This window comes from Dreissena polymorpha, chromosome 2 (genome assembly GCF_020536995.1).
Source record: "Dreissena polymorpha isolate Duluth1 chromosome 2, UMN_Dpol_1.0, whole genome shotgun sequence".
NCBI classification, from domain to species: Eukaryota; Metazoa; Mollusca; class Bivalvia; order Myida; family Dreissenidae; genus Dreissena; species Dreissena polymorpha.
The window spans coordinates 64,120,554-64,144,313 of NC_068356.1; the positions used below are offsets into that span (position 1 = coordinate 64,120,554).

Genomic DNA, 23,760 nt, shown 5'->3' on the forward strand with positions numbered 1-23,760 from the left:
GCTGTAAGTGTAGTTTTAAATTGTCTTTTAGCCATGCATAATTATAGTACGATTCGTTTGAATGTATTCAATATTTGCAAACAAAAACTACAAATAGTAATTTTTCACTCCCAGTGTCCTTTGGCAATAAAAACATATTTGCACAAATACCTTCGATAGAAGGGAAGCAATAGTCCACACACAATATTGACTTTTGTCCGACAATTTGTCGGTAAATAAAAATGACAAAGTGATAGTCATCGTTCTATGTATAACCCCTTTAATATACTTAATGAGTTATTATCCGCATTACAAGAAGAACAAGATGTGTTTGTGAAACACTATGTCCCTCCGTATATTTGACCTTTGGCCTTGAAAGATGACCTTGACCATGACCTTTTACCACTCACAATGTGCAACTCCATGAGATACACATGCATACCAAATATCAAGTTGCTATCATCAATATTGCAAAAGTTATGGCCAATGTTAAAGTTTGACGCAAACCAACAAACCAACAAACAGACAGGGCAATGACAATATGTCCCCCATTATAGACTGAAGTTTCATTTGAATCCTTACTACCTGAGATATGCTTGTCACAAGCGGGGTCAGACTGACGGATCGACGGACACACAGACATACAGGTGGACTACGCGATTATTATATGTATCCCTTCGTGGGAGGCATATTCACAACGATTAATTTACATATTACTTTCGAGTGTTGCTTCTTACCAATGTTTTTAGTAGCGAATTTCGGTTGTTGCATTTTATGTATGTATGGTGAATATGTGTATTTCGTGTAATATCATTATTGCTTGTTAAAGGGTCTTATAATCACATAAAGGCTTACATAGTACCAAATATTTATATTTACCTGTAATTATGATATCCACATAAATTGATTTACTATCTTTACAAAGTCCATTAGAAGCAATACATAGATACTCGCCGGTATCCTGACGTGAGGTATGCTCCATTGTGTATTGCAAATGGGAAGAGCTAGTGTTAAAAAAGGTCGATTTTGACACAAGTGTCACTGTTGGAGGAGGGTTGCCGTTCCCTTCACATATGAACGTAACTTTTTTTGCTTCATTCAGTAAAATATTTACTTGGTCTCTGAATTCATCTATATAAAATTCTCGCACAATTGCTGGAGCTGTAAATATAATATATCGTTTATCCAACCGTACATTTTTTGTTTTGAAAAGTGGTCTGATCGTCTTAGTTTTCACGTAAACGAATACATAAACTTTCATGTAATAATTTGGTTAGTATACATATGTTATTAAGACTCTAATTACTCAGAACAAGCAAACATACTCACTGATAACCTCTAATTTGAATGACCTGACCTTATCGTTTACAAATTTTCTTGCCCCCATATCATCTTTATTGACAGCATCGCAAAGCGTAACGTTCACATTGGAGTGTATTCTAACTGAAGGGCATTTAGGATCGGTATACTCTTCCAATTGTTGGGATATCACTGGATTACCTTTTGTTTGACACGTGTGATTTGTTGATGATGATGGAGGTTTGTTTAACTTTTCTTCGACACATTGTGTCCAAAGTACTGAAAACAAGTCACACATAATCAAATATCATCTCAATGTTATGCAAATTAATGTGTCTTAATTTATGCATTCAGTTGAAAATGAAACGGAAACAACTACCAAACGCGTATGCTTACATATCAGTGAGATTCTCCACTCTGTATTCTTATTTTCTTCTAATTTGCACACAACAATTGATCGGTTTTCTTCTTGTTTGAACAAGTCGGTAATTATACTTATATTAAATTGATCAAGTTTAATCATCCGTATTTCGTCATAATTGCTGCTTAAAATTGTATCAGCGTCTGTCCAAAATACGACTTCCGGGGTTCTTTGGACATTGGCACACTTAACGGTTGAAAACATCGTGTGGGAAGTTTGATCGACTGCAAGGTAGAAACAGAAAGTAAACCACGTATTTTCATGACTTTAAGTTTCCAATTCGTCAAATAAAACATCTTGTTACATTAATGAATTTATAGATACTAGATTCATTTACAGCTGTCTTCCACATTATCCCCCCCCCCCCGATTACTGGGATATAAGTGTTCAGTTTACATTTTAGTCAGTATTAAGAATCTTTATCTATATATATATTACATACAGACAATAATAAGAAAAATCATAAATTATTATTTGAGTATTCGCATAATCAGCAATACATGCTTTTGGCAAAACACATCATATAATAAATATATATAAACCGTGAGATGAAGTTCTGCTATTCAGAGAATTAGTGTATGTAATGTTGACTATTATTATTCCACCAGTGTGGGCAAATAAATTAAAGAATACAAATAATGTCGATAGATTATAAAAATAAACAAAACAAGCTAAACAAATACGAAAACATTGACAAAACAATTATATATATCATTAAGGAAATTTAAATAGCATGGAAGCAACAGAAGAATAAATGATAACTTTTTGTTTTAACATTGCGAAATGGATAAAGTTAGATAGTTTGCGGATACGTTTGACAGACATTTTTTTTCTCGAAATAATTTAATGTATTAAATGACAACCTCATGTTTTTTTTTGACCTCAGATCTCTGTAAATTTGACAAACACATAGAAACTGAAATACACAATCAATCATACCAGTAGTACACACTCTAAACTGACGATCATTGACGTTAATATTGTAAAATCTTCCTCTTTCTATGTCTTACTGGTGCAAACACAATCGGAATCTACTCAATGCAATTCTATGTGTTCATTATAAAACACGATTGAATGTTAAGATCACGGACTCTTTGTTTCAGCATATAAATATTATCGATTTCGTGATATTGGTGCATCCAAAAATCAGTGACACCCAGCGAATCAAGATTAGTTTTAACAGTATTTGGACAACACAGTTTCCTATAATAATTATGCAAGCATCATCACTTGTTAATGTACGAAATACACTATTTATCAAAGCATTATGTGATATCTTAATTTTTTACCAATAGTTAAGGGCTCGTTATCTACAAATGACAGACAATGGGAAGTGAACAAGTTCACAGCAGCATTTGATGTTTCTTGATGAACCCCAAGTATTCGCTTGCATAATTTGAAATGCAATTTATCATACTATGGCATATCGTAAATTCCCAAGACTTCGCAGCAATACGTGATTATTGGTGTTTCCATTGAGATGAAAAGTAACAATTTAGTTTTAATATCTAATTTGATTCTGATGAATAACGAAATAAGATGAAAATATGCTTTGAGAGCCTGCTCACTCAGTTCGTCAACTGCAAGTTTAAGTGAACCGTTCATGAAAAAAAATTAACACCTTAGTATGTGAAAATATCCATTTTCTTAATATTGTCACCGTTGAGTTTTAATCTGTGAATATTTCTATATTCATAGTTTTGAAAAACAAAATACCATAGTTCACCCGACATTTCTCTTGAGACCCCACTTCATAAAACAGTAATACTGGTTTTACCACATTGAAACGGTCAATATAACAGAGAGGTTTTAAAAAGGTTAGGCAAACAAACAAAATGTTAGTTTTACCCAATAGCACCACACCTCATTCAAACAGCAATCAACAGCAATCAACTAGAACACATGGAATTAGTAAAACAATTTAACTACTTATGTGTTGGATGCAAACCAAAACAACATACTTTCTGTGGAATGATCAACTAATACACAACTAGATATTTAATTCAACTAATCTGCTTTAATCTTTTATTCGAGCTTTTGAGAGATACCGGATTTAAAGATAATTGATAAGATAATCATAATTTAATAGCTAAGTTGCATTTATGTTTTTGTGCATTGGGCATAGAGGCTTTTAAACAATAAATGTAAAACACTTTTAAATATGCCACTTGTGAAACATATCAATCATTTAAGCGAGTTATCTTTTTTTAATAATACCTGATAAGCACACGTCAACAGTTTTGCTATAATTTCTTCCACTGCCGCAATTCCACTTGTAAGAGTCATATTCCTCTTTCACAATTGTCAAATTGCAAGCTGCAAGAGAGTTGAAATTGCATCCACAATGTAAATGCGACATATTAATCCGATCGTTTGTAGTACAGTTCGCATTCCGTTGCACTTCAACCTTTTTATTAATGTTTTCAAATTCAAAATACACTGTTGTACTGTTCATATTACAAATTATTTCAACATATCGTCGATCGCCGAAAGCTAGTGTCGTCCATTTACCTGTAATATGATTAAATGTTGATTAAAAAGAGTTTATGTTGATCCAAACATTGAACAAAGCAACTAATAAACCCGTTTAACTGAAAATTTTCCTTTTAAGATTATCACATTACACAAATTAATGTCATAATAAAAAATTCGTCATCGAAGCCAACCAAAGTTTGACCGGATTACCGATGGATCGTATAAATCAACACAAATCAGGTCAAAAAAACTATGTAAGCAAGGCTCAATTTAATGTAGCCGATGTTCATGTACACTATTGCTTTAAATTAAATAACCAGAGAGCCTATGCATTTAGCACCAACAAATAAGTTACACTTGCCAAATATGTAGACGAAAGCAATGATTGCTAATTCATGTTGACCACCCATTGATATCAAAATCATTTTTTTTAATATGTGCATATGTAATTATATCCTAGTTGAATGAAAGTGTAATTAACACAAATTTAACCGAGTTTTCAACGAGAGATCTTCACGTAACTGTTTGTTTAAATACTATCAGACAAGCAATTTACAGTAACACGATAGTTGCATATACAATGACGTAATAGTTATATAAATAAATGACTTTTGAAATAGTTTCAAGTGTTTTAAGTGGTTTTTTCCGATTTTGTTTTAAACAAATGTGAAGAATGACTTTTCAACGTTTTTATATTCACGTGTAGAGAGAAAAAGAGATGCGCATGTGAGTCAATGGTGACTTAAATAATTTGTAATACCAATGTAAAAACGTGCATTGGCATGGAATAGTCAATAAAAAAGTAGGTTTAAGTGTATAGTCTTTGAAAAAATACTAAATTCCATGAAATACTATGCCTTAATAATGATACAAATGCACACAGCGCTTTTCGAATAAGGATTAAATGGGAAAAAATAAACTCAGAAGAGAGAAAGTCTTATTAACCAACGCTGCTTTTTTAAGGCAAATGATCAATAGCCAAAACAAGCATGCATGTCCCACGTATGCTATCTATTTTGTTCGTTTACGAATCGATATGGGCGGGACATAGCAACATATATTTTTAGATACGCAGCATCCGCAACGTTGGTTTCAATATCAAACATGAAACCTAATAGACTAGACAACAAGATATTTCACAAATGAATTTATACAAGAGTCTGAAATAATAAAAATCCAAATTCGTTTAAAGTTACGGAAAGGTATATCCGTTCAAACAGTACATGGTGTTTCTATAAAAAAAATGTGTTTGTGAAACGCTATGCCCCCATATATTTGACCTTTGACCTTGATGGATGACCTTGGCCTTGACTTTTCACCACTCAAAATGTGCAGCTCTATGAGATACCCATGCCTGCCAAATATCAAATTTCTATCTTCAATATTGCAAAAGTTATGGCAAATGTTAAAGTTAGACGCACACAAACAAACTAACAAACTAACCAAACCAACAAACAGACAGAGCAAAACAAAATGTTCCCAAGTATGGACTAGGGGACATAAAAATGTTCATGTGGGTATACAGGATTTAAATGTCAGCATTTTCTTATCTCAATCTTACACAAAAAACATGAATTCTAACGAAATCATTTTAATACAATATAATAGTTAACTGTCAATGGGTGAATTAGTTGTGACTTCGTCATTAATGACATTTGATAACGGTAGCGCATTTATTCGTAAATAATACAGAACAAACTTTTCTGTCTATGAACACATTTCACATGAAATGTGGGAATTACAAAGCTTTTAACGTTTTCTATACATACATTATTTTCCGAATGTACGAAGCAAAACGTATATGCAATCGTACATAACTCTGATCTCATCGATATTTTGGTATCAAGTCTTATAAGGTAGGAGTTTAGTTTGTTATTGATAAACCTTTATCTATATTTTTAATAGCCGCTTTAGAGTTAACAAATTCATATATTCATTACTTGTGCAGTGGCTTTTTTCGTAACTCTCAAATTCCGCCAACACGTCAAACTTACCATTGGACAAAACTGATCCTTTTTAGTTGTGCGCAATTGTGGACTTACATTCATAGCAATGTTCGTGTAAGAATAAGAAATACTATTTACATAGGTAGTATAAAGCAAATATTGATATGTTTTAAAGGAATATGTTTCAATATTTTGTCATGTTTTGAAGATTTTCATTTAATGCTTTAAATTGATAAATGTAGACATATGAACAAAATAGCCCCGGTTTAAAAAAGAATAAAAGAAAGAAAAGAGTAATCCTCAACTGGACTCGAACCACTGACCCTACGAATAAAAGTCTAGCACTGATTCCACTCGGCCATCCAATCGTGCTCTTATTTTAAACTTGTTTATATACCTTATATAAGCAATTATCATATTGTCGCAAAATTTTAGGATAACAAAAGAACTCTCCAACTTATACAATCGTTTCGCGTTTGAAACACTTAATACTTTTCAGATTTTTTAAATCGTCAAAAGATGCAATAACTGCTTATTTTATAGAATCGTACAAATGTAAATGTTGAGTATTTCTGTTTCCTCGCAAATATCATTACTAAAGCGAAAATGTGCAAATCTGATGCATTGTTTTAAATAATTTGTTTCAATTTACAAAACGTGAATATGACTCTTTATTGTTTGTCGGATATATATGATGCCTCCGAGCGTTTTCAATAGCAATCTTGAATAAACAATTCAGATTTATAAATAAGTATCTTATCAGTCAGCATACATGCTAGCCTCTAAATGTTTTTTCGAAGGTGGGAAAAGGGGCATGGCGGAGTACATGTAAAATGAGCATTCAACGCGCAATTTAGGCAAAACAGGGCAAAACGTTCAGGGAAAACCTGGTTTTTAGAGGATCATTTAATCGCATCATTCGCAGCTATAAAGATATAAACAAACACACTTAAGTATAATTGGTGTATTTAACTTAGTACATTAAATAATATTAATGTATATTTACCTTGGAATGTCTTCCATTAAAGGCCCATAATGCTTAAGTAAACTATACAGCATGACAAATATAATAAAGAAATATATGTATATGAATCTGATTTTATCCTGGCACATGCCTTTAAATCAGCCCGATAACAAGGTAGCCTAATATCCCCAAAATATTAGGCTAGATGACCACGTGACCTCGAATATTCGTCAGTTGCTTTCCGCGCATGCACATGCCTTTACTATTTGCTATTAATAAAATATTCTTTGTTCTATTAAAAAATACCAAAAACATGTTAAGTACTGTTTGTTTAAACATTATTAAATTTCGTCTTTGTTTATTGAATTAATAACGATTAACTCGATTTATGTGCTGTTTAACGTGATGGAAGCTAGCCTAAGCGCTTTGCATAACGTGACGTCACTTTTGTTCGCGCGTGTTTTTTCCAATATTTAATATTTAAACACAAAATACTCGAAAACTAGATATTTTAGAAACGTTTCAAAGAATGTTGTAAATGTAACAGGATAAATAGAATAATAGGTTGGTGACGTGGATGAAGAATTATTATCTGGCTCGTCGGAGGATACTTCCACCGACTTGCCAGATAACCATTCTCCATCCACGTCACCAACCTATTATTCTCTATATACACAAATCTACTAACATTTAAATGTAATCATATTTGTTTGATCCCTTTTTCTAACGATAACATACCAGATGTTTTAACTTTGCGAGTAAACTGAAGGCCAATTTGCAAACACTCGTTTCCGTAACATACATCAACTAATTATGTAGATTACTAATACATACAGTCCACTCTCGTTATCTCGAAGTCGGCGGGAACAAGAAAAAATATCGAGATAACGAGAGTTCGAGATATCCGATTAGGCGTTTTCAAAGAAAAAATAAATACCTGCTAAGTGGTCTAACTAAAGCCGTCAACGTGTGGCATAATACTCTCGACCTGATATACATGTATACGCGTTTTTACGAGGCACGGTTAATTTTGCTATTTAAATGCTTAAAATGACGTTTTAAGTATTACATAATTGCATGAACACATGCGGTTATAATTTTTCTAAACTGTCGAGTAAACATCTGGTAATGTTGCTATTTATAGTTATGATGCAATTGACGTCCAATCAAGACGAGGGTTTTCTATCTGAACATGCGTAAATCACGTTCCGGAATACTGAAGTGTACATGTACATTTTGTAGTTTATAATGCAAAGTTCAATCGATTATTAGTACAGGGTCAAATAAAAATGAAAAGCCATTTTGAGTCTTGACTTTATTATATATTAAAAACAATTAGTCCTTCGGCCTTCCGTCAGGCAGTGTATTAATTGCAGTTAATTCATGTTAAAGTGACAGTTAAAGTGACAGGCCTTACTCAAGTGTTAATGGCTAACGACATTACACCAAGTCCAAGTCCAAGTCCAAAATTTATTGCATAAACATTATACAATGTCAAAGCACAACAAAAAATATCGACATGGAGAAGTACACAGTCAACAGAACATACAACAGAGTATTTAGCATCCCAGTGCTAACTATAGACAATAGTAAAACATTACACATATAGTAGTCGTTAATGAAAAGTGACATGAGTTTATAATAGTACAATGTATATAAAGAGTAAATTATTAAGTGTCTATTCTTAATTTCTCGGCATTATATATAAATTTGGCAATATTATATAAGCTGTTTCTGCATGTTGATTTAAGAAGGAATTCGAATTTATTTAGGGTAGGCCAGTGACAGTAATAAGGTTTAAAATATTTCCTTCTGAGCTCCTTATACATTGGGCAAACAAGTAAAAAATGGTATTCTGTTTCAATTTGGTTCATGTTACAGGATCTGCAGGTTCTTTCATTCAGGGGCATATTAGTGTATCTACCAGTTTCAATAGCAAGTTTGTGTGAGGATGTTCTAAACCTTGCAAGAGCAAATCTGTATTTCTTTTCATGAAGTTTTTGCAAATATGGCTCTAATTTGAGTTCTTGTTTAACGAGAGAATATGTTTTAAGTTTAGATGATGAGTTTACGTCGAAATGCCAGGTTTGATGATAACTATCTATAATTCGTCTTTTAACAATTTCCAGAGTGGTTAAATCCAAATTTTCTGTATTCCAAATTTCCCCAAAACCGTTTGTTTCGAGGCATTCCCTAATATTTGATACCCAATTGTTTTTGTCGTGAATTCTGTTTCTTAGCGTATCTCTCTTTAGCATGTTATACACTTTTTTTACGATATGATCGTTATGTAAATTAATCAATGTGTACCAGTATTTCAGCGCATTAATTTGGCGACATACATGGAAAGGGATCCTACCGAGTTCTCCGTACAGTGCGGATGAGTTTGTAGATTTTTTAACTCCAAGAAGTGATCTCAAAAATTTAGTATGGATTAATTCAATTTCTTTTGCTTGATGGAAGCCCCATATCTCAGAGCAAAAATTTAGGATTGGGGTAACAAGGGAGTCAAATAATTTTATTCTTTGCTGGGTTGGTAAATCAATTGCATCAAATATCTGAAATAATTTACTTAATGAAAACGATGCGTGTTGTGCGATCAATTTTTGGGATCTGTAAAAGTTACCATTTTTGAACAAATTTATACCAAGGTATTTGAACGAACTTACAGTTTCGACTAAGGTATTGTATATATATAACTCAAATGTTGTTGCCCTTCCTCTTTCAAATACCATAGCTTTGGTTTTTGAGACATTAATTTTCAGCCCCCATGTGTTGCAATAATTTTCTACATCTTTTAACATAATTCTTAGTGTTTCTGGTGATTTGGCGAACAATACCATATCATCTGCATATAATAAAAGAAATAATTTCAGAGTATCAATACATACAATTCCTGGGAGGTTATTATGGAAAACATTATTTATAATATCATTTATAAAAAACATGGCTAACAGTGGAGAGCTGGGGTCTCCCTGTTTGACACCGATTGAACAGTCAAAAATTGCAGAAAGTGAATTTTTATAACGTACACATGATTTTACACAGTTGTACATAGCTTTTAATGCGTTCACAAAGTGACCGCTTACATTTTCTGTTAAAAGCTTTTGCCATAGCATGTTATGATCAATACGGTCAAAAAATTGTTGGTAATCTACAAATACACAATACAATTTTTCTTTTTCGCTAAGAACTTTTGTAATAATTGAATGTAACATGAATATACAATCAGAAATTGATTTTCCTTTTTGAAATCCAAATTGATTAGGTATTAATGTATCATGTTGTGTGGACCAGTTTTTTAATCGATTCAAGAGTATTTGAGAGTATATTTTTCCAAGTATGTTAATTAATGTGATACCTCTGTAATTTTTGGGGTCATTTGCATCACCTGTCTTAAAAATAGGTGTAATGATTCCTTTACCCCATGACTCTGGATACTCGTGAGTAAAGAATATACGGTTGTATAACGTTTTTAGAAACGGGATTATAATATCAATACTTGATTTAAACATTTCTGCTGTAAGTTCATCTATACCAGGACTCTTATTGTTGTTTTGAGCGTTTACCGCAGAACGTATTTCTAACTCGGATATTTCTACGTCCAATAAATTATCAAATATATCGTTTATATTTATAATCTGATATTCACGATTGTTATCGGATGGTAAAAGCTCACCGAGCATTTCCCTAAAGTGATTATAAAGATCGTCGGTTGTAAGCGAATCAGCCGAATCAACCTTTTTTGTTGAACAATTTCTAATTGATTTCCAGAAGGAGCGCGGATTAGTTTTGGCGAGATTGTTAATGTTGAAACCTTCTTTTTTCTTAAATGTAGCGCGAACTTTTCTTTTTGTTTCATTGTATTTTGACCTCGCAAGTACTAATTTTTTTCTATTTTCTATCGTTTTATCCCTGCAGTAAATATTGCGCAGCCTTTTAAAATTATTTCTTTCATCATAACATTCCTTATTGAACCATTTTTGCTTTTTTGGTTTCGCTGTGCTAGAATTCGCGCAGTTTATCGGCTTTCCGAATATGGGTTTTACCGTAGCTATAAATAACTCGGTGAATTCCTGAACGACGTCGTCGATAGGCCGTATGTTCAGTGAAGCGGTAAGGTTATTTAATAGATCAGTTTCGCGGATCAGTCTATTTTGAAAAACGGGGGTTTTATCAGTGTCAAAAACTAGTTTTGTTTTCGTTTCTTTTCCATTAGATTCATGCCTAACATTTTTAACATCACCTATATTCGTTTTTATGTTGAACGATAAACATGCATGATCAGAGAACTCGTTAAAGTCGTGAACACAAAAATCGTGAATTAAATTAAAATCTTCGTGTTTTAGTAGAAGATAGTCAACGACGCTTACTCCCCTACTAGAGCAAAAAGTGTATTCGCCCACTTTATCGTCAGTCCCCAATCTTCCGTTTGCTATTAAAAAACCTGTTGCTTGACATAGTTGTAAGAGAATTCTACCAGCAGCATCAATGACTGTATCCTTACTGTTTCGTTGTAAATTATTATCATTAACTTGGGTTATCAACGGTTGAAAATCGTCTAAATACTTGTCAAAAATTATAAAGTCATATTCATTAGATGTTCTACAATTTAGGTCTCCTGTAATGAATGTAAATCCTAAATTATCAAATTTTAACATTTCAGATTCAATTTCTCTAAAAAAGTCAAAGTCATCTGCACATTTTGAATTACTTGGTAATCGATAAGCATGACAAATGTAAACGTCAGTATTGTGTGGAAAAACTTATTTGTCTATCTTTATCCATACAATACCATGTTTGTCTTTACTAACAACGGTTAAATGATTTTTTAAATATGTTTTGAAATAAACAGATATTCCACCACTGCATCGTCCTGACTTACGTTTAAGTTTCTGTCCATATAAGTGTTCACTGTCGAAATTTGTTATATCTAAATTGAATGGGTTATTGTTGTTTATCCATGTTTCACAAAGTAAGATTATATCGAATTGTTGAACATGTTCCAGAAAGTCACTGTCACTAAGTTTCCGTTTAAGTCCGTTGATATTCCACGATGCTATGCGGATCGGATGTTCCGTTTGACGTCCCTACTGGTGGTCCATGGTAGCTTTGTACGGACTTCCATTGATGTAAAGAGTGGGTCCGTTGAATTTAGCGCGTTGTCCATTTTCCTGTGCGCGCCGCATTACATCATATAGTGGTTTGCGGGCATCTCTGATCTCCTTTGGAAGCTGTACGCCTATGCTGATTTGTTTGTCCTTAAGTCGGTTCTTTGTAGCTGCTTCGAACGAGGCCGCGCGGATTCGATCGCGATCCTTGCTATAGTGGAAACCGACGATGATCGGGCGTGGTCGGTTTCCATTGGCGCTTCCCCTAATGACTGGGCGATATGCGAAATCCAGCTTTATTTCTTCCTGTATCTCCAGCACTGTTTGGATGACGTTTGCTATAATTTTAGAACATTCCTCAGTTCCAGCTGATGTGACTTCCGGAATGCCATAGAAGACAAGGTTGTCGCGCATGGATTTTGTCTCCAGGTCGAGAAGTTTTGCCTCTGTCTTCTTCTCCAGTGCCTCTAGGGTGCGATACTGTTCTTCTAAATGCGTGCACGATTTATTGAGCTGTTTAATCTTTGAGCTCACATTTGAGAGATCCTCGGAATTTTCATCAAGTTTTGAGCCCAGAAATTGAGCACAAGTCTCTGTGTGTTGCACTCGGCAGTCAATGTCTTTTACTTTCGTTTCCAAATCAGATACTTTCGCGGCGATGGAATTAATTGTTTGTTCGATACGATCTATTGACTTCATTTTGTCTTTGATACACTTAATTTCGGACAAGATTTCAGTTGCCCATGGCGGTTGCATCATTGGCCCAAATCCAAACGGGGAATGTGGGGGCGGGGGGCTCGGACCGTACCCAGGGTATGGTTGCGAAAATGCCATATATGGCCAGTGTCTGCCAAAGTCCGTTACAATAGATTGAGATGGGTTGTACTGACCAGTGTCCACTTGTGTGTTGGTTTGTTTACTTCTTTTATCGGCGTGTTCGTTTTCGACAATTCCCGCGCTGCTCGATTTCCTCGTGCTATCCTCTAATATTGGCGAAATTGTTTTCCTCTTCGGTTTTCTACTACCAGTATTGCTAGGAGTCTTATTTTTGGCAGGCATTAACAGTTCGATACTAGTGTCAACCTTATATCCAACAATTTAGAGCACACCTCATTGGGAAACACTTTAAATCCATAAAAAAACGGAGCTCGAAATGTGTGTACTCCTCCATTGAAAGTCACGTGCAGACACGTGTGATCATTGATGCAATCAACGGATCAATTTCCTACCGCACAGTATCGGGAGCAGCCGGGCGAAGCGAGACGGCGAAGTATCAAAGAAAAAATTTCTCACCTTTTGCCGACACTGGGACAGTTATTCGCACTTCGAGATAAACCACAGTAAATACATGTAAAATTGGGACTCGGGACAAAATTTTATATCGACATATCGAAATATTCGACATAACGAAAATCGAGATATGCGATGTTTATTTATATAGATAAAGAAGAAAAAATGTTGGGACATTTAGCTTACTTCGACATATCGAGAATATCGAGATATCCGATGTCGACATAACGAGAGTGGACTGTATATGTTGTTTGTATCTAAACAATTTTATGAATCGTTAATTATTACAAGCATTTCGTCATTTCCTTATATTTGTATGATGTCCATCGTTAATAAGTTTGTTAATTGTCTTTTTTGCCGTGAGTCACAATTTCTTTTCTTTATTGTCCGCCGTCTTGTTAAACTGATGTAAAATCGTATACACTTGGAGACATTCTAACGTAACACGTTATCAAATCAATAAAGCTCCGTTATTTTAGAACGGATTTTGTTGAAATTGGGACCCAGACTAATTCAAAACATATCTAATAATTCATGTTAATCTAATTGAAATTGATCAATATTAAAATATCAAACAAAGTGAAAAAATCGCTGAAAAATAAAATTCTAAAAATCGTACAACGTACAATAATAATGTGAAAAGTAAAACGCATAAACTTACAAGTCGTAATGACTGTTTGGATTGCAACATTGTGCTCATGAATATTCATTTTGTTTAATTAATGTTATGTTTTCCTGTGGTAAAAACTCACTTAAAATGATGAAATTTAAATTAAATTTGAATTATATAGCCATGTTCTACATTTGATGACTTTTCTAACACACCGTTTTCAAACTAAAATATTTCATATCTGAGTAAATATTTTTGTTTAAAAGTGAACATGTGATCATAAGACTACAGTATGTGCAAGCAAACGATTTAATCATTCATTCGTGACGATTAAATGCTTTAGAAAGTGGGTAAGGTAGCCTGCAATATTACGATTGCGCGGTTGCGCTTCTAAATATTTATAAGACATTTTTATTTTTAAGATATTTTGATGTTTTCCTGGTGTATCAACCCACCATAAAAGAAAAAAATTAAAATAAAATTATAAGCATATCATACCACAACTACAAGTAACTGTCTACGATTTAATCGTGGATGAGAACACATTACAGACTGATTAGTGAACTTGGTACAACAAAGCAACTGAAATTATCGACTGATATGACACGGGCTATTCACGCTTGACTAATTCACAACCGCGCGCATCTTCTATGCCTTAGGTCCATACTCTGATACTATTACGCTTACAAATTCAGTTAAGTGGCAATTAATATGTTATCAACAAGGGCGCGTGGCGGCCTTTGCTTTTGAAGAAGGCAAAGTGGCGCTTCAGAAACGTGGCGTAGCGAAGCGTCACGCAAAAGGGCATGGGAAAAAATCACTTAATTTTTTTAACCAAAATTATGTTAAGATTATCTTGAACAAAGGTAGAATGGAAATTAAAATAAATAATGGTATTCTGTGTCGTCCTGATTGAGTTCTTTACACAGATAGCACTGTCTTTCTTCGACCTTTAAGTTTCTAAACCGACGGATTCAATCAGCAACGGCGAGGTGCCTGTTCTTAGTTGAGCAATATAATATCATAAGTGCTGTGATACTTGCAGAGAAACATAATTTTCACAACCAAGTTCGTTTTTAATTTGCCGGTTGGTTGGGATACGAAATTTTGTTGTTATTGGTCATCATCCATGCGTGTGAATGTCTCCTTATCATGGTATAAGACCTTGTGCAGCGACACGTTTCTCACGAATTAATACGAACGTGCATACAGATCGACTAAATCTAATTGCTCAAAAACACGTTTTACGACTGAACACACCCCGTGGCTGCATGCGTTATCCCACAAAAATACATTCTTTGTAATTCTATTGTCAGGCATTTTGACGAGACGGTCCCATAGGCGGATCATGTTCAGGTGACGTCGAATTGTGGGCCCTTGCCATCCAGTATCGCCATGGATAGTAACGTTCGACGTATGTTTATAGATGCCTATATCGACCGGATGGCTCTGTTTTGTATCATATCACATTATGCGTACTTTGTCAGGGGGGGGGGGGGGCTGCGTATATGGGAACTACCGCGTTTAAGTGAAAAAGTTGGAGCAAAACTTCAAAGATGGCGTCGTTTTAGTGTTTTTCGTGAAGGAGTAGCGGACATTTTCACCCGGTAGGCCAGTTTATATTTATATTTCTTTTAGAATGAAAAAACCCTTTCGGCTCTACGGTGTTTGTGCCCCCCCCCCCCCTCGGTTTTTTTTTTCAATTTTTTCAATACCGTAGACGTCAGAATGAAAAGGTTATTGAAGCAAAACCGTCGACAAATTTGTTGTTTAATTTCTTGACCTTCGAGATGTTGGATGTTCGAATATCATTTTCTCTCACAACAAACAGTATTTGTACATGTTTACAGTAAAATATAACATAAATCACGATTATTTTATTATCTCGACGCGTTTGTATGTCTATTAATTCATTTAATGCCGAATTATAACGGGTTAAACCCCCTTTTTGGAACTAAACTTCCTTTAAAGCACATTTTGGGACCTGACTTCCAAATGATTAACAGCTCTTTCCTATGTTACAAGGTTTTATGCGAAATAACTTTCATGAATGAATTCCGCATTGGTGCGAATGTTATGGAAATCATTTTCACTTGAGGAAATCAAGAGTTATCTTTTTTTAATTAATTGTTATAATATTAATTTTTATTATTATATGTTTTATCGCGTACTTAACGCTTACATTTAGTGTGTGTAAAATATAAGACATTCGACGGTATTATTAACACAATGTAATTCTTACCTGTTTATTTTAACACATATAGACATACTTATGTTTGAATATGCATCAAACGGAATACTATGCCAACTAAACGGAATACAATGCTTACTATTTCCAGATATCAAGACGCCAGTTATATATGTCGATGATGCCAAGATTAAAAAAGACGGCGTAACGAAGTGTGTACCGCTCTAGAAAGCGAAAGGTACATGAAAACCCACCAATCAAACAAAAAAGAGTACTTCGAAGTACCACGCCAAACAATCACATGTACGTGCAATATAAGTGTAATGAAAAACAGAAACGAGTAAAGCCGTTTCGATACTAGTATAAGGTTGTTGTAACCAAATACTGCCATTGTTGCGATTCGGAATACATGAAGCAATTTGGAATACCTGACACCTGCTTAGAAGATGCATATCGGTGGATGTTTTTTTATGAAAGCTTAAATATTATATTAATGTTTATTTAATACAATGACATTTGGCACGTTTTACCATAACGATAATGATACATGTATGTGACTTTGATGTGACATATTTTGGACGACCTTCTTTTAAACCAGTTCTGAGTTGATCACTATATTATAATCGCAAAAAGTGAATTTGTAGTGGATAGAAAGATTTGTGCAAATGCAATTCACGATATGATTTGAGTAGAAGTGATCAATATATGCATGTATTTTTTCTCTTTTATACATATGTGAATACATATTATTTAAGACTGTTGTATTGAGGGAATAAAGTATTGGTTCACATAGAAAGATTATTTCGTTTGTTCCTAACATTGCCTTCTAATCGTAAGTTAATATGTCAAATGCATAACGAATTCATTCCGACCCAAAAATTTTTTTATCACATATGTAAGTGCTGAATACAATTGAAAATGTATGCAGATACATCGTTGGAAGACATGACGTAACACAGATAATGGTTTATTTTCATCAAAAAGTGAGAAACTAGCATCATAACATATACGAAACAAAACGTGTAATTAAGTAGCACTCATAGCAATTATATGTCAGACTTGTCTATGTAGAAATAATAAAATCAAACAAACAAAAAACACATAATACATCAGCTGTTCATTGTTTGTCTGGTTCGTTTGTTTTATTTGCTGTTTTAGTCCGGCTCTGTTGAAGGACTCTCTTGCATATTCTACATTTAAACTCATGTGGTCCATGAATGGGGAATGGTATCCCAATCCTCCGCTAATGTTAAATTCCTAATAACATAATTTTATACTACAACGAAAGATGAACTTATTATCGCCCTTAAACCGTCGTCATCTGAAAAGACAGTAAAAGAATGGTTTAAGAAAATATCATATCATAATAAGGTCGACACGTCATAACATAGATTTAATTAATGAAAATATTACTGAAAGGGCTGGTAAACATTCTATTATCTCGTACATCAGCCACCCCACAACCCATCTTTAAAATCGGTGAATTGATTCAGTTGGTCGGCAGGTTTTGTGTACAATATTGTTATAATTCTACAGTAAAAGGATTAAGAAAACACTTATATTGCACCACAGAAAATGCTATAAAACTATAATATTGAAGTACACATATAAACTTTATTTATGGTGGCCATTAACATCAACCTACGCGATAATTTCTATACATATGTTTCAGTATGAAATATATATGTCATTGAACGCCGATGAACAATAGTTTTGCCAACAAGCAGTCTATGTCAACTTAGTCAAAGGCCTTCATCATATCAATATAGCACGCATATGTCGATGAGCATTGCGATATTATATTTATGTTAAATAGCACAGTGAAAATAAATGGTCTCTACAAGAACGAAATTTCCGGAAGAAGTTTTGTTCATCTTATATTATATTATTTAAGTCCAGATATTGTGTTAGACGGTTTTTTTACTACAATTGAAAAAATTTAGCTGACCACCGGAAGTTGACTTATTGCGCGATAGTTAAGCGGTATTCGATGGTCGCTTGTGCTTTTTTTTTGGCATAGGCCAAATGATAGACGATGACCATAAGTATTATCCTTGCGTTATTCTGGTGATAAAACATTTTTAAATAGTTCATGAAGGAGCGTATATGTGTTTTTGTTCTCAAACACGTCATGTGAGAGTAGGTCGTCACCACATGCCTTGCCATTTTTGCAATGCGTTACAGCCTTTTCTATTAAAAAAATACTAAATGTTATCGATCAAAACTGAAAACGTGTTGTCCCCTGACTGACAATACAGTGTTCATTAGGTCGCTTTTGATTGTTTCACATCGCCATAACATAAATTTGTCAAAGTTTTATCATTCACAAGCTTTTGCTTTGTTAACTAAATTCTTTTAATCTATCTCCCACCTGTTAAGGATACTAGTTCTGTCGTGTAAAATGTCGGCGTTATCGTTTACATAGGTATTGTGGAGCCTTATTTTGGGCCTAGTGATTTTATGTGGCAAAACAATTCTTTGGGATTCTCCGAGCACTATCTCCTCGAGATTTGCTGGTTTCGTTCGTATAGTCCTTTAGCCTTCGTTTGTCCTTATATAGGTATCTATGTTTGTGTTTGTCGCGTTCAGTTACAGTGCATTTCAAAACGTCACGTTCACTTCTTTGAATAGGTAGTCGAGAGTGTTACACCACCACCACGGTTTTGATTAATTTCGAAATGATGTTTTCAACGTTTTCGATTAACACTTTCAGCCCACCTTTTGGAAGAGTTGATTGTAATATAAAACGGTATGAGTCCACATCATTCTGATTGCCTTGAAGCATTGTGTTGAGTCATCGTCGCTAATCCGTTACTGTCTTTGAAGTTAGGGAGAGTCGATTCATACTTAAACCCTTTGCCGTTAATCGGCGCATTGTTCTTTGCATACGTAGTTTGAGTTATGGCGTAAACAAAACTTGTTAAATTTGCATTCAATTTGACAATTGATTATCGAATGGTCAGATCTCGAGCATTCCGTTCCGGTTTATAGAAATTTGCACACATAAGTCCTGTACAGTGTGCACTTCAAATGTTTTAAATAAGTCAATATTTGAATGTGGGGCTAATACATAATCCACAACCACATTGCCTTTTGTTGAAACATATGTATTATTGCCATTTGCTGGCGCAACTCGTCCATTCAGTACTCACAGGTTTGTCTCACGCAAGAATTCAATGAATGACCCGCCGTGTTTATTTTTGTGTGAAATCAATTGCTTTTCTATGAGGTATGTTGTTTACGTTGATCATGGTGTCGTTTACGTTCGAGATTCACAACTAATGTCGCCCCACAACAAAATACAATCTGAACTAGAATTCAGATATACAAGACTTGTTAGGTGGTCAAAACAATCATCAATATATTGGCACCGCTCCGAACCTTCCGTCGTTAAGTAGTACATACTCACGATGGTTTCAGTAGACGATATGTTATCTTTTAAGTGTTAAACTGCGAATACCTTCAACAGACTTGACGAAACATGTCACATAGTAATCATTCATAAAGGTATCTTTCAAGAGTATAGCAACACCACCCGAACCACACGTGGCGTTTTGTTTCATTGAATCTCGGTTGGATATGTACGCCGTGTATATTTCTTAATGAAGTACTTCATTTTTGTATAAGTTTTGTTTTCGTTAAGCCTTGTTCCATAACCAATCAACAAATCATTAGAGGGTCGGCAATGTTGGTATACCCCTTTAAGAACCTTCTATAGTAGCATGTGAATCCCAAAAACCTCTTTGGCTGTTTAGGTACAGGCCATGATTTGATAGCTAAATCTTGTCTCAATTCCCTTCTCTGAAACAACTAATAATTAATGTTTGACTTGCAAAAACTCACTTTTTTGGCATTAAGTTTAAATTGTGTTGTTGAAGGCGACTTATAATTGCATCCAGCTTTCAAATATGAGACCGGAGATCATCACTGTATACCACCACAGCATAATGGTAAATGAGACTATCGCGCAGGTTTAACTCGCCCATGTACCTCTCCATCAAACGTTGAAATGTGGCGGCGGCGTTAACCAAACCATCGGCATACATTGTTAAAACCCAACGAACCCACATAAAAATAAGTGTTCGCCTTGAACTCTTCCTTAATGGAAACCTGCCAGAAACCTGCACGTAAATCCAATTTCGAAAATTATTTAGAAACTGACAATAAATGAAGGGTGTTTTCGATGTTTAGAATAGCATAAACATCTTTTACATTTTGCTTATTGAGCTTCTGGTAATCAATCCAAAACCTGCCTCAACTATCTTTTTTCAGACAACGTTTGACGAATATGGATTATTTGATTCATTTTTCCTTTTTCCACAATCAATCATTTCCTTTAAATGCTACCGAACCTCATTCAATAAAGCTAGGGCAATAGGACGGGTAGATCGTTAAATGGGTTATTGTATGCCAAAGAGTTTTATTTTCTATAAGATCAATGTTTTTAAGATCAGAAGACCCTTTTGAAAAAAGAAAATGTTATTTATACAGGAAAAAAAGAAGATTTTCTTTTGAGTTTTACTCCAAGATTTGTACCCATAAGATCAACACCAACTGTTTGTTCCCATCGGGTTCACTTTCAATTTGGGCCTCACTACAATCAGACATTGCATCACTCAAAAGGTTTAGATCTTTCAATTAAAACATCTTAGCGTGTTCTAGTACCATGACTGGTGTAGAAGATATGTTAAAAAGTTTTACAAGGATTCGTGCAGAAACTGCTTGGGTTTGTTCAAAGTCACTACTCTTAGATAAACGTTTAAGCTTGATGAGCAATGCTCATTACTTCAGATTTCAGTCACCGCCGCGTCAACCGCCCTTACCCTTCCTACGATACCAGTAGCTTAATTAACCTCATTTGTATGAGATTTTACTGTTGGTGTAGTTTTAACTGTACCCGTACAGCCATCAGCTTATACTTTTAAGCATTAGCCCATTCATTTGGTACAGGTTCTGTTCTAGACCATTTTGACTTTTTCTAATAACATGTGTACCAGCAATAACTGTGCCAGTTTTCCGAATGAGAAACAATTAAAATTGGTACTATCAGTCCTTGATTTGTCATAAAACGTATGGTCTCATGTCCTTGATTTCCTGATCCTCTCCACTGGCTTCGCCAGTTATCGCTTCTATTTATTAGATCATCATCAGACATATGACAAATATTTATTTGCTGATTCCTTCTCTCCACTATATTTATTTCTTGTCGATCCATACGTTTCACAAGATCTTTCGAAATCGTCAGCTGTTCGTCAATTGTCATTAGCTGTTGACACCTATTTAGCTCGTGATACCTCACTCTCGATGTCTGTATTCATTTCATTATTTTCTATTTGAACGTGTGTTTGCAGCTCTTTAAAGTTTTAACAAGACTGTTTCTCGTTGTGTAAGTATTTTCAGAATCGTTTACACAACATCGCATCCGTCGCGTAGGCTTCTATCTTTACTTTCTTTACAGCCATCGATAGTATATATTCAATGCGTACGTTTTTTTCTGGTCCTCGATTAGCCCTGTAAAACTGTGCTAAGTGAGATTCTAACGGCCTTCTTACGTCATAAATGTTCAATCAATATCCAGTATTTCCTTTGTTGTAGCTGTTTTTCCTACGGTTGGTAAACTCGCCGCATGCGTCTTGAGGAGTTGCTAATACAGCTTTGCACCACATGTAAAAGTGCATCCGGGAAATAAACTATTGATGCCACCATATCCACCTCCTCTAAGTTATACTCTTCAAACGGTTCTTCTGTTAATTAAGGTAGTGATAGTTTTATGTATTTTACGTTGAAGACTTTTTTATATATTTATATTTTTCTATAGATATGAAAACGAATGCAAAATAAGGCATGCCCATGGTAAAAAACGTATACCTGCATTTTAAATCCTATATAAGCTTTAGCATTTGAAGACTTTGGAGTGAATCAGATAATTAAGCTTCAGTTGTTATATTCGCAATAAGAGGTTCCGATACAAATTGATTAATTACATGTTTTTTATAAATTTTAACTCAACACAATATTACAGATAAAAGAATGACAACGTTTTGGTCACCATCTTGCAACTTTTAATGGAATGCATTGAGGGTTTAGATCAGTAATAAAGCACGCTAATTGTTGCAAAAGCATAAAAGTAATTATTGTCATGGAAAGTGGTAAAATATAAATAACAACATACATAAATACACTTAAGGGGCTAATTATGTAGTCACATCCTGAACTATCTATGTTATTAAAATAATAACAATTTCAAAAAATGACGATCCACACATTCATCACAAAACATACACTTACACACATTAGTCAAACAATTGCAGAAATGCTATTATAATTATAAAACAATACAAGTAATTATATGTTCACTGTTTATTTTACAATATAATGCGACTAAAGTTAAAATTCACTACAGCCCCTACAGCCATTACACCCATTCTGCCACCATGAAATGAAGATACAAAAGATTTAAATAAGACCATAAGATCAATATCTCATAATTGTTAAAACTCAACAATCTAGCGTCATAAACCATAAAATAACATTTAATATTATATATACACACTTCCCTAATTATAATTTTAATAATGAGTACTTGACGTACCGCCTAGTGTATACTTGTAAATTTCGATTCAAAATTGTCTTTTTCGTACGTGCTGTATATAAGCCTTAACGTGACTCGAGTATTTCAGTTACATTTACAAAAGTGAACGAATAAAATTGTTCATGGAAATATTAAATTCGATTAAATTTAGCTAAATACGTTTTTGCTTTTAATTTGATGCGCTTACGCGTCGACCGTCATAGATGGGAAGGTGTTTAAATGTGTTTAAAAAATGTTTATTCGATTAAATCATTATAAGAATTACAAAACTCATTTTTGTCATCTAACACAATGCTCTATAACAGTTTTTTATTCTTTCAGCGCCTTTTTCGTCTGATTATGTCATCAATGTATACTTTTAAACAGTTTCCACAATACGTGTAAGATTCGCTCGCCTGTGTACTGTTTTAGAGAGGATTTTGGAATACGTTTTGCTCCATTTTGCACATACGTCATGATCAAGATCGGCAATATTAAAACAACAACAAGAAACCGTTGGAGACGGGTGACGCTCCCCAAATTTTTTTTTGTCACAATGTTGCACTTTATATTAAGATAAAAGGAAACGTCTTGGTGGCACAGTAGTTGGGGGGACAATTTTTTATTAAGGAAATTTCAAAGGGCCATAACTCTGTGAAAAATCATCCGACCAGAACTCTCTTATATTATGCACATCTCCTCTTGGTAGTGAAGCTTTCCATAAAGTTTCATTGAATTCCGGTCATAAGTTGCTGAGAAATTGCCCGGACAAGAATTGCACTATATGTGCAGTTAATGGAAATTTTCAAAGGGCCATAACTCTGTGAAAAATCATCCGACCAGAACCGGCTGATAATATACACATCTCCTCTTGGTAGTGAAGCTTCCCATAAAGTTTCATTGAAT

General features: G+C 34.3%; 2 protein-coding genes across 3 annotated transcripts in view; both read right to left on the reverse strand.

Annotated features, from left to right (window-relative positions):
- Window positions 1–4,234, reverse strand: part of LOC127869772 (uncharacterized) — a 6,754-nt gene extending 2,520 nt beyond the window's left edge. Inside the window, exons 1-4 of the mRNA XM_052412433.1 lie at window positions 3,917–4,234; window positions 1,675–1,923; window positions 1,309–1,557; window positions 859–1,140 (exon numbers count right to left, since the gene is read on the reverse strand). Coding sequence (XP_052268393.1) covers window positions 859–1,140; window positions 1,309–1,557; window positions 1,675–1,923; window positions 3,917–4,154 — 1,018 coding nt within the window. The 5' untranslated portion in view covers window positions 4,155–4,234. The remainder of the gene's footprint in view (window positions 1–858; window positions 1,141–1,308; window positions 1,558–1,674; window positions 1,924–3,916) is intronic.
- LOC127867342 (uncharacterized) overlaps window positions 1–23,760 on the reverse strand; it is a 442,512-nt gene that overhangs the window by 4,767 nt on the left and 413,985 nt on the right. The gene's annotated exons all lie outside the window — the stretch shown is intronic.